Source organism: Nannospalax galili, unplaced genomic scaffold, assembly GCF_000622305.1.
Source record: "Nannospalax galili isolate Female #2095 unplaced genomic scaffold, S.galili_v1.0 scaffold751, whole genome shotgun sequence".
In the NCBI taxonomy this organism is placed as follows: domain Eukaryota; kingdom Metazoa; phylum Chordata; class Mammalia; order Rodentia; family Spalacidae; genus Nannospalax; species Nannospalax galili.
In genome coordinates, this window is record NW_008331125.1 from 20,081 (window position 1) to 32,531 (window position 12,451).

Consider the following 12,451-nt stretch of genomic DNA (forward strand, 5'->3'; position numbering starts at 1 on the left):
GAGAAGTTCTCTTATTATTCTTAAAAGTCTGTTTCTTAAACCATGCATCTAGTATCATTGCTGTTATTCAGAACCTGGGGTATAGATCAGTAGTAGAAACACTTGCCTGGCATGAAGTCCTGGGTTTGATTTCTAACACTGCAAAAAAGATAAGTATCATTATTTGGGCTATGGTTAAGAGAAACACAAAAAGGAGTAGAGAATGCCTTATCTCTAAAATTTGAGATGGAGTTTATTTGATAATGGAAAGATTTGGAAATAAGTTATTCTGTACTTGTAATATGGGTCACATTTATATAATATAAACAGTGTTTTGAAGAGAAAGCTAAAATATTGCAATGAACAAAGACTTTTGAACTTCTTAATATTTAAACTTGTTCCATATGAAAACAAAGCCATTTATTAAATGACCTTTTTTTGTTGTTGTTTGTTATTTTGTTTGAGACAGGGTCTCCCTGTAGCTCCAGCTAGTCTGGAACTCACTATGTAGACCAGGCTGGTCTCAATCTCACAGAGATCGCCTGCCTCTGCCTCCCAAGTACTGGGATTAAAGGAGTGTGTCACCATGCCCAGTCATACCCCTTTTAAAAATAGTTTGATGGGTTGGAGCTGCAGCTCAGTGTTAGGGGGCTTGCTTAACAAAAAGTCATAGATTCCATTCCCAGCATCATCGGGAACAACAACAACAAAAGAGCTCGAAAATTTGGCTGTATCCTAAAAAGTAGTATTTCTACTTATCTAATGTTTATATAACTTTGGGAAAGTTCTTGATTTACAAAATGGTAACAAGGAAGATTGCTGTACACCTGTACACTTCCAAAAATACAGGATAAAACAGACTAAGAATGAGAGTGTATTTTAATAATTTAAGGCTGGGGCTATAGCTCAGTTGGTAGAGTTAGCATGCACAAGGCCCTGGTTATGAGCCACAGGACTGCATAAACTGAGCATGGTGGTGTGTACTTGTGAACTGAGCACTAGGAAGGGAGAAGCAGGAGGATCAGAAGTTCAAGATCATCCTTAACTACATAGAGAATTTGAGGCCTGCTGAAGATAGGAATCCTTATTTAAAAAAAAAAAAAAAATCAGCTGGGCATGATGGCACATGCCTTTAATCCCAGAAGGTGGATCTCTGTGAGTTCGAGGCCAGCCTGGTCTACATAGTTCCAGGCCAGCTGGGGTTACATCGAGACCCTGTCTTTAAAAAAGTTAAAAAAACAAAAAACAAAAAACAAACTATTCTTCCAGAAAGACATTGTAAGATAACTTTTTAAATCTCCCCCAAAAGTTAATTTTTATATGAAATCAAAGTTTATTAGTTGATTATTATTCTTCACTCAAAGCATACTACTTAAATGTTGTAAAAATGAATCATCATTACCACTTGATGGCAGTATTACCAAAATTTTATATTTAGGCTTTAGGAATGGTTAAAGTTGGGTTAGCAATGTAACACCTCCAATTAAGAAAAAAAGGTAAGGGGCTGGAGAGATGGCTCAGCGGTTAAGAGCACTGACTGCTCTTGCAGAGGATCCGGGTTCGATTCCCAGCACCCACATGGCGGCTACAAACTGTCCTTAACTCCAGTTCCAGGGGAATCCAAAGCCCTCTTCTGACCTCCACGGCATTGCATGGCACGGGTGCACTCACATACATGAAGGCAATACATTCATACACGTAAAATAAAAATAATAAATAAAGGGGCTGGAGAGATGGTTAAGAGTGCATATAGTTCTTCCAGAAGACTCAAGTTCAGTTCTCAACACCCACACAGGGGAGCTCACAACTACTTTTAACTACAGCTCCAGAGGTATCCCGAACCGCTGGCCTTTACAGGCACCTGCACACAGTGCACATACCCCCCTCTCCCCCCATAATTAAAATCTTTTTAAAAAAAGTATATGTAACAAAGTCTTTAAAGGATCAAGTTTAAGTTCTTTTTAAAAAAGAGAGCACACTGTTCATTTTTAAAGCAAAATTTAACATATTTTCTATCGTGTAAGAGATTTCAGTACAAAATGAAATAATGCTACTCTTTATTGTAGGAATGTGAATTCCTGAACCAGCTCTGTTAAGTATGTTCTTCTTGTAAGGTTTTGAAAGAGGATGTCTGGAAACTAGAACCAGCTATTATCAGTAGTGAGTTATAATAAACGAAGTAAAGGATAAAAGCAGTAAAAGCTGAACTCATGTTTCACTGTTGTAATTTATTTTTTCAGACAGGGTATTATGTTATCCAGTCAGGTCTTGAACTCCTGATTATCTTGCCTCTACTCTCATATGCTAAGATTACAGACATGTGCAACCACACCCAGTTTACTGTTCCAATTTCTATTAGATACAGCATTTTTATGCCAGTATACTTCTTGAAGGTATATTTAAGACTGAAGTAAGATGTAACTTGACAGAAGATAGATTATTCAGCTACACTTGAAAAAGCTAATGAAAATAAGAAATGAACCTGCATTAAAAAAAAACAAGGATTCAAATAGTTATTTGTTCTGACTTCTTTCGAGGACATTTTATAATAAGGAATATAACATTTTTGAATCAAAGAGGCTACTGAAATTTTATCTACTATTGCTTCTTAACAGTGATATTTAATATCAGGTCCTGGAATTTTTTTAGAGGGATCTATCCTCCAAACATACAGGGGCATGTTTTTGTAAAGGAAGAAGTGTGTACCAGTCACTAATAATAAATTGAGTCTTAGGAGAACTTACCTATAAGGAGTGTTATTTGCTCAAATTTAGTGCATTTCAGTTTCTCACCTTTTAGGATTGGAAATATTCCAAGAAAAATCAAAGTCAGTTTTAAAAGATGGTCTTTAATTAGAAATATAAAAATACAGTTTTGTATTTTTAAGACATGATTTTCATATTCAGTAAGTAATAAGCTTCCAAATGTAAAATAGTGTTGTATAATTACATTTTACTTAACAGTGATATTTATAATGCTGACATCCTCATAAGGCTTATCTGTTTTGGGGTTGACTTTAACATTGGAGATCCTCTGCACAACCTCCATTCCTTTAGTCACTCGTCCAAACACGGTATGTTTATTATCAAGCCAAGGCTGTATTGGAGAGCAAAAGAAAAATCTTGGTAAACCCCAATTTATTAAATCATGTCCTTTGAGTGAAAAATTAAAAGAAAAAGTACTCATCTTTTAGATGTTATTCCTAGTTTACATGGAAAAAAAATAGAAGTATTAAGTTATCCCTCTGTATCTGTGGAGAATTAGTCCTCCTACCAGACTAAATTTGCAGAAGCTAAAGTCCCTTGTATAAAATGGCATAGTACCTATAATACCTAGCACAGGGCAAATGCTTTACAGTTGTTAAACAGTGTTGCTTAGGAATTACTGACAAAAAAGAGGACACAATTTTTCTTTTTGAATATTTTCAGTCTATGTTGGTCAAATCACTAGATGAGGAAACAATACAAGTTGTATAAAGTTTAAAAGCTGAGAAAAGTGTCACTGAAAACACTGAATATTATATGCGTTTGTGAGCCTGGCAGATAGCTGAATATTCTTCCCCCACTGTATGATGCTCAATTTTGTTAAAGTGTGTGTATTTTGTCTAACTTTGTGGAACTGAATAGAAATAGAGCTAGATGGCTTTACATTGTATTTAATCAACTCTACATTGGGCTCGGGGTATAGCTCAGTGGTAGAGTTCTTGCCTAAAAAAAACCATTATGTGCATATTATATATAAACATATTCTGGCATGAGAAATACAAAATTGTGAAAAACTGTCTTAAAATTGGGAATTCAAATACCTTTAACGTCATAAAATTAAATAAATAAATACATAAATGACAGGTTAAAGGAAATTATTCCAACTCTCTTGCTTTAGCCTGCACAATCAGCAGTGGCAGAGTTGGTACTTGAAACCCAAGTATCTTTTTTTTTTTTTTTTTTTTTTTTTTTTTGAGACAGGGTCTCCCTGTAGCCACAGCTGGCCTGGAACTTGCTATGTAGATCAGGGCCTTGATCTCAGAGATCCACCTGCCTCTTCCTCCCAAGGATTAAAGGTATGCGCTACCATGCCCAGCTGAAACTCAAGTATCTTAGATACAGTTCATTGGACTTCCTACATGAAAATATTGTTTTATGAAGTCTCAACTCATTTTCTAGAGCTGGAGAGATGGCTCAGTGGCAGCTAACAACTGTCCATAATTCCACTTCCAGGGGATCCAACAGCCTCTTCTGTACTCCCCAGGTATTACAGGTGCACTTACATGCATGCAGGCAATAAATGCATACACATAAAAATAATAAAAAAATACTTATTTGCTACATGGTTTAAATTTTCATCTCTTACTGGTTTTCATTTATTTTCTTTGAATATTTTCTTTATTATTTTTATTTTATGTGAATGAGTGTATTGCCTGTACATACGTAAGCACATCAAGTGTCGTACAGTGCCTGTGGAGGTCAGAAGAGGGCCCTGGAACTGGAGTTAAGGATGGTTGTTAGCTGCCATAACTGGGAAGTGAACCAAGGTCCTCTGCAAGAGCAGTCAGAGCTCTTAACCACTGAGCCATCTCTCCAGCCCTCCCCCTGTTTTCATTTTTCTATCTTGATAGAAGCAATACTGAGAACAAAGAATAATGCAGCTCTTACTAAATTCACATTCTTAGACCATAACCTAGACAATGTATTATACTCACCGTTGGTACAACTGTTATGAAAAACTGTGATCCATTAGTATTTGATCCAGCATTGGCCATGCTGAGTGTGTATGGTCTGTCATGTCGTAATGTTGAATGAAATTCATCTTCAAACTCTCCTCCCCATATGCTTTCTCCTCCCATACCAGTACCTGTTGGATCTCCTGTCTGAATCATGAAGCCCTGTTAACAAAAAGCATTAAAAGTAATATTTTGTCCTTTTTTTTTTTTTTCGGTCTTTTTTTGAGACAGGGTCTCCCTGTAGCACCAGCTGTCCTGGAACTCACTATGTAGACCAGGCTGGCCTTGAACTCACAAAGATCTGTCTGTCTCTGCCTCCCAAGTGCTGGGATTAAAGGCGTGCACCACCATGCCCAGCTACACCACCATGCCCAGCTACTTTGTCCTTTTTTATAAGTAGTTCATCATATATATATGTTACAGTTTTGTATTTCTTTGTCAAAAATGCTTTGTATTCAGTGAAATATTCCAACTTCCTTAAATTATAAAGTATTAGCATTAGATTAAATTGATAGTAAGTTAAGTTTGGATGCTAGATTTCCATTGTTGAACCACTGCCTATATTCAATGACCAAAACAAAAACACTAAGGTCTTCTCATCATGCATAGTCTTTCCTAACAGTCTACAGAAACCTAGTTAAATCTGTAAGCTTTAGGATCTATACAATATCTTATATGATTGCCTTCATCTTCCCTCCCCTCCTCTGTACTTCCTGGTGGATCATTGCACCAATTCCTTCAAAACTTTAGTATCTCATTTTTCCTTCTATTTCTGACTTGCCAATGACCAGTAACTCCAGGACTGAGCTTACACTATTCCTTAGGTCTAACAGTGGTTCTCAAAGGTTATATGGCACTATGGCTCTTCTGTTCTCTAGATCTAGACTCTACTTGGCTACTAGATTACTGTATTTATAAAATAAATAAAACCCTTTACGCATTATCTTACCCATTTTTTAGTTGCTGGTGAAGTTTCTAAAAAGGTAGACATGCCTTTTCTTTGATTCTAAACATTCATGACTATCTACTCTTTTTTTTGGCTTCCACAGTCTATTTTTGTCTTCCTCTATAGTGAAATGATATATGTGAAAGAAGGATTCATGAGACTTAAACCTCTTGGTATATAATAACATACTGTTCTTTAAATCATGTCAAATTTGTGAAAATTACCTTAATGATGCGGTGAAATGTATGCCCATTATAATAACCATTTCTGCTGTGAACACAGAAGTTTTCAACTGTCTTAGGACACCTAGTAAGAAAGTTGAAAGGGCAGGTAAGTAGTATTTTCTCATTTTGTATCTTTACATGATTAATTAATATTTGAGTTTGATGATATTTGTGTTTCAAGGTCATTTAGCAGTTTAAAAACCTAAAGAGAACCTTAAGATACGCACGCACGTATGCAGGCACGCACACAGACTCAGCTGGATGTGGTGATGCAAGTCTTTAATCCCAGCACTTAGGAGGCAGAGGCAGGCAGATCTCTGTGAGCTCCAGGCCTGCTTCAGCTACAGGGAGACATTGTCTCAAAAAAAAAAAAAAAAAAAAAAAAAAGACAAAATTAGATAAAATAAAAATATATATTCCACTTAACTGAAAAATCTAGGGGCTGGAGAGATGGCCAGTTACAGGGGATCTGAAGCCCTCTTCTGACCTCTATGGGCAATGGACGACATAGGTGCACTTGTATGCATGCAGACAATTTACTCATATCCATAAAAATAATATATATTTAAAAAAGATACACACAGGGCTAGATTTCTGGAAAAGGTAATTTTCTTATTAAAACCAATGGTATGAGGGACTGGAGAAATGATTCAGTGCTTAAGTGGTTACAAGGAGGCAATGTACTCATACATAAAATAAAAATAATAAAATATTTTACAAAACAAGGTGGAGATCATTTGAGAAAGGCAACTGACATCAGCCAATGTTATGGTTCAGTGAATCCTGCTGGACTCATTCATTGAAATGGTATCTTCTAAATTCAACCAAGTGACAATCACTAAGAGTATAAAATTTTCTCAGTCTTAATATTTCATGAAATTATTTCATATGGTATACATTATCACAAAATAGTTCTGTCCTGGTTACTTTCTATTGCTGTGAGTATATACCTAGAGCAAAAACAACTTGGGGAGAAACTTAACACTTCCAAGTTACAGTTCATCTTTGAGGGAAGTCAGGCAGAGCACTGCTTACTGCCTTGCTCCTCTCGCCTGCTCAGCCTGCTTTTTTTTTCTCTTTTTGAAGCAGGGTCTCCCTGTAGCCCCAGCTGTCCTGGAACGCACTATGTAGACCAGGCTGGCACTGAACTCACAGAGATCCACCTGCCTCTGCCTCCCGAGTGCTGGGACTACAGGCGCGCGTGACCATGCCCGGATTCACCTGCTTTTTTATACAACCCAGTACCATCTGCCCATGGTGGCATCACTCACAGTGGGCTGGGCCCTCCTACAACACTGAACTCTCAAGAAAATGCCTCATAGACATGTGGTGATGTCAGTCTGATAGAGGAAATCCCCTAATTGAGGTTTCTTCTTCCCAGGTGTGTCAAGTTGTCAACCTCAACCTTAAGTTGAGCTGAAAATAGAAGGCAAAAATCAAGAGAACCGTACCTCAAGTACGCATGAAACAGGTTCAAAAATATTGGCATATCAAGCAGTTGAGAGATTCTTCAAGAATCTAGAACCACCTAGTTGTCTACTTAGTACCAAGTTGTTATATTCAAAATAAGTACTTCAAAATAGATTTCATTTCTATTTCTGAGTTTTTGTTCTGCTTGTATGTAAGTGCACTGTGTGCATGCAGTGCCCACAGAGGCCAGAAAAAGATGCCAGACCTCAATGAACTGGAGTTACAGATAGTGGTTAGCTGCCATGTGAATGCTGGGAACCAAACCCAGGTCCTTTGCAAGAGCAACCAGTGCTTTTAACTACTCAGTTGTCTCTCCAGGCCCCAAAGTAAGTACTTTTAAGTGAAAAATGCTTAAAATGACATTACCTTTTCAATCAAGGTTTGGCAGAAATACTTCATTATATTTGGTATTCTAATTCTATTTTACAAACTTTTAAACTGCCCAGAATACTTTTCAATTCTAAAGAAAATTAAAATCCTTGTTTTCCATTAGAATTCACTTTTAAAGTAGTAGGTGTCTAACAAATGTCAGGAAGAAAAATAAATACCCTTCCCTTAATGATTTGCTTTGGGAGGAAAGCCATTTACAACAAGCCATAAACCTAGAATTTGGGTGTGCAATTACTGGTCATAATGGTATACATTTGTATATCTTTACAGTTTTTGTCTTGTTTGTATGGTGCTGGAAACTGAACTCAGGACCTTGTGCATGTTAGGAAAGTATTCTGCCACTGAGCTACCTCTGCAGCTTCACATTTAGCACTTTAATAGCCAGCATATTTTCTCCCAATAATAAGCCTGTGAATATATGTATTAAAATTGATTCTTTGTCTAGTAGAACATAGGTATCAGAAAGCTTAGGAATAGATGTGTTATCCAAATACTTAAATTGTTTAGAATTCTGTAAGTCAAACAATTTTAAGTAACAATTTCAAATATACACATATACACATTTACCTTGGTATCTATGTAAGGCAACAAAAATGATACATACTCAACAGGAAAAAGTTTGATGTGAATGTCTCCCATGCTTGTGTGGATAATAGCGCTATCTGAGACTCGTTTAGGCCCTTCAGCTTGAGTAGCAGCCATGACTTCTTCTTTAGAAGGCTTCTCATTAAAAACATCTCGGTCTGAATCTGCACTTTTTGTATCTTCAGGTTCTCGTTTGGTAAACTCAAGAAGGAAAATAAAACATGAGTAAAGAAATAAAAATTATTTATTTACTTTAAATATTTCATTTATTATTTTTATTTTATGTGTATGAGTGTATTGCCTATATGTATGTAAGTACACTTGTATTGTGCAATGCCTACAGAGGTCAGAAGAGGGTGTTGGAGCTAGAGTTATGGACAGTTGTAAGCTGCCATGTGGGTGCTTGGGAACCAAACCTGGGTCCTCTGCAAGAGCAACCAGTGCTCTTAGCTGCTGAGCCATCTCTCCAGCCCCTAAATTAAAATTTTCATCCAGTAAAAAAATATAAATAAGAAAATCTGTTTAAGAAAAATTAGATATATTTTAGAATAAAACCTTCAGAATAATTTTCCATCATAAGACAGGTAAGGCATTCCTTTTATATTTGTCCAATATGAAAATAAAGTAATTACAGTGAATATGAATAATTCCAAACAAGGTAACTTTTGTGTTAATTATTTACTTCAGCTATTTAGTCCTTTCCTGCAACCTTTTTCACTAGTACATTGCTTGGGTTTGAATTCCATTTCCACCATTTACTAATTATGTGACGTTGGGGAAATGAATTAAGTATTTTAACATTTCCTCATGCATAAGTGGTGATAATAGTATCTACTGCCTAATTAAGGCAGTTGTGAAGACTATATGGACGTATATAAAGTCCTTAAAGAACAGTTGTAAACACTTAGAGGGTACCATATACATTTTAACATTCTTTTTACTAATATAAACAGAACCCAGTGCTAGGTAGGGATGAGGATCCAATGATGGATCAGGAATGTATCTTGCCTCTTTGCCCACCAAAGTCCCACCTGATCTATCTAAATCCTGAAGCCTGGGAGAAAGCATACAATTTTGAGTGATGTTATAGAAGTCTCAGGATTCTCAGGGTATATGGAGAATGGAGAAATAACTTTCAGACAGGAAAACTATGGGCTTTTCAAGGTATTTTCTTTATTTACTCTGAGGAAGTACAAATCCTGTACGCTAAGCCCACTCTGCCTATGTCAACTAAGTTCAGGAAGTTTATAAAGCTAGCATACAAGTTCCTTTTCTTCCTAGTGTCATTGTGTCATTTTGTGAGATAAATTCTTAATAAATAACCATGCTAGAAGTTTTTCACCATAATTTTTTTTTGAGACAGGGTCTTTCTATACTCAGCTGGCCTAGAACTTTCTATGTAGACCAGGCTGGCCTTGACCACATGGAGATGTGCCTGGCTCTGCCTCCCAAGTGCTGGGATTAAAGGCATGTACCACCATTCCTGACTCTAACATTTCCTTAAGTGTTGTTCTGGAGATTTATAAAAATGTTTTTTCAAATCTTGATTTAGCTCATATATGGATTTATAATATACTTTTGTTTCATGTTGGATTTAAACAAGGTATATAAAATTCATATATATGTATAAACTATCTTAGTTTTGCACTTAAGAGCACATATATCTAATAACATTGAAAGAAAATTCCTAACATTGTTGCCTATAGAAAGCTTAATTTTTAGTTCTATTTTTTTCTCAGACCTTAAAAATGATATGTATACTTTAATTATACTTGTGAATGAAAACTTTTTTAATGAAATGGATAAAAATTAATGCTGTGTTTTTAGTATCTGTCAAGAATTCTGAGAAAGAGGGGTGGACGGAGGGGATAGGAAAAAAAAGGTGTCGAAGGACCCTGCAACCTCTTCCCCTGTGAAAGGGAAGCCACTCGAGGACCAAACCCCCATTGCCAACCTTCCCAAAACCTCCTCTCCCAGTCTGGAAGGGGCGGGTCAAGGGGTAGGTGTGTGGTGGTGTAAGCCTTGAATCCCAGCACTCCCGAGGCAGAGACAGGCGGATCTCTGTGAGTTCAAGGAGAGCCTGTTGAGTTCCAAGCCAGCTGGGGCTACAGGGAGACCCTGTCTCAAAAAGACCAAAAAAAAAAAAAAAAAAAAGAATTTTTACTTCATTATAGCTAAATTATAGGCTTAAAAACAAGATAAACTTTTCATTTGACATATATTAATAAATTTTTAGCAATGACTTTGAAAGTTATAAGCAAAATTCCCTTATTAAAGAATTTATCGACCTCCCTCTGCTTCCCTGGGCCTGCACAACCTGATGGCCTCTCTCACATCCTCTCTCCAGAATAAGTCCATCGTGCCCTCCGCCCCGTGAATCCCCCAGCCTCATTCACCCTCCCATCTCCTCCAGCCATCTCTCCTAGCCTGGGTCCTGTCCCATTCATTCCTTGTCTGGGCACCCCCGACACCAGGGAACCACCACTGCTTCCTGATCCTTTGCATTCAGACCAACCCAGTTCCTTCTCGGGTCCCCAGGAGCCCTCTGGGCCTGGTTCCGCCCTCACATCCCTCTGCTTCCCTGGGCTGCAGGGCCCGCCAGCCTCTTTCCTGGACCCCGGAGCTGACCTCTTGGAGGGGACCACCACTACTTCCTGATCCCTTGCATCCAGACAGAAGCAGTTCGTTCTTGAGGCCCCTAGGAACCCTCTGGGTCTGGTCCCACCCTCACCTCTCTCTGCTTCCCTGGGCTACCCTACCCACCAGCCTCTTTCCTGGATGCCAGGGCTGACCTTTTAGCTTCCTGATTCTTTGCATCCAGACCAACCCAGTTCCTCAGTGCAGTCCCCAGGAGCCCTTGGGGCCTCTTCCTGCCCCCATCTCCCTTTGTATCTCTGACTGTCACCACCACAAGCTGCCTGAGACCAGCATCTTTCTGGGGCCAGTCCAACCCCCAGATTCCTGAGGCCAAAATCTTTCCTGGAGGGATTCAGACCTTAGGAAAAAGCCTGAGAACATCTGATCCTCATTTGACTTGGGACTCTGTGGGAACTCTAGACAACAAAAGCAATCTGGCCACTGCAATATAAAACCAAAAGAGAGAACGGGAAGCTTAGAGAACCAGATTTTCATGCCCAAAAAGTAAACCACAAAGGCACATAAAGCTTACAAAAAGAAGCAGACCTAAACTTGAAGACTTGAGCCTCACACAAGAATCAGAAACTACAAAGAAATCCACATGTCTAAATCACAGAGAAAAAATAACATGAAAAACCAAAATAAATTATCCCATAACCCCACCAATAGTTCTCTAGAGGAGAACAATGAGAACCCCATAGAGATAATGCAGGACATGCAACTCAAAAGAACAATTATAAACATGATAAAAGAATTCAGTGAATTTAAAGAACACACAAATCAAAGAACTGAAGGAAGATAGGGATAAACTTCTGAATGAATTCAGAAAAGAACTAGAAATATTGAAGATTACTCAGGCTGAAATAAAGAATGAAGTGAAACACCCAGTAAGCCAATAAAAAGAACAGGAGAAAGCCTCACCAATAGGAAGAATGAAATGGAAAACAGAATATCAAGACTAGAAGATAAAGTGGACGAACCAGACCCCTCAAGCAAAGATTATGAAAAATTTAAGAAAGCACAAGAATGGAATAGGCAGGAATTGTGTGACACCATAAAAAACCCCAAACTTATGAATCATAGGCATACAGGAAGGAGAAGAATCCCAAGATAATGGCATGGATCACATCTTCAACAGAATCATAGAAGAAAATTTCCAAAAATTAAAGAAAGACATGCCCATACAAATACAAGAAGCATACAGAATACCAAACAGACAGGACCAGAAAAGAAACTCTCCACGGCACATCACAGTAAAAACACTAAGTATACAGAACAAAGAGACAATACTGAAAGCTGCAAAAGAGAAACAACAAGTCACATATAAAGGAAAACCCATAAGGACTACAGCTGACTTTTCAGTGCAAACTATGAAAGCCAGAAGAGCCGGGACCAGTTTTAAATGACAGATGCCAACCCAGATTACTATACCCAACCAAAATGTCTATTATAGTTGAAGGGGAAAGAAAAATCTTCCATGACATAAATAGGCTGAAGGAA

The 12,451-nt window shown here is 37.7% G+C and overlaps 1 protein-coding gene across 2 annotated transcripts in view; it reads right to left on the reverse strand.

Annotated features, from left to right (window-relative positions):
- Positions 1–2,807: 2,807 nt before the first annotated feature.
- The window catches only part of Ppwd1 (peptidylprolyl isomerase domain and WD repeat containing 1), a 35,616-nt gene continuing 25,972 nt past the window's right edge, over positions 2,808–12,451 (reverse strand). For both annotated transcript variants that reach the window (XM_008856127.3, XM_008856134.2), the window contains 4 exons: positions 8,334–8,515; positions 5,870–5,951; positions 4,679–4,861; positions 2,808–3,075 (listed from right to left, as the gene is read on the reverse strand). In XM_008856127.3, coding sequence (XP_008854349.2) covers positions 2,932–3,075; positions 4,679–4,861; positions 5,870–5,951; positions 8,334–8,515 — 591 coding nt within the window. In that variant the 3' untranslated portion in view covers positions 2,808–2,931. The remainder of the gene's footprint in view (positions 3,076–4,678; positions 4,862–5,869; positions 5,952–8,333; positions 8,516–12,451) is intronic.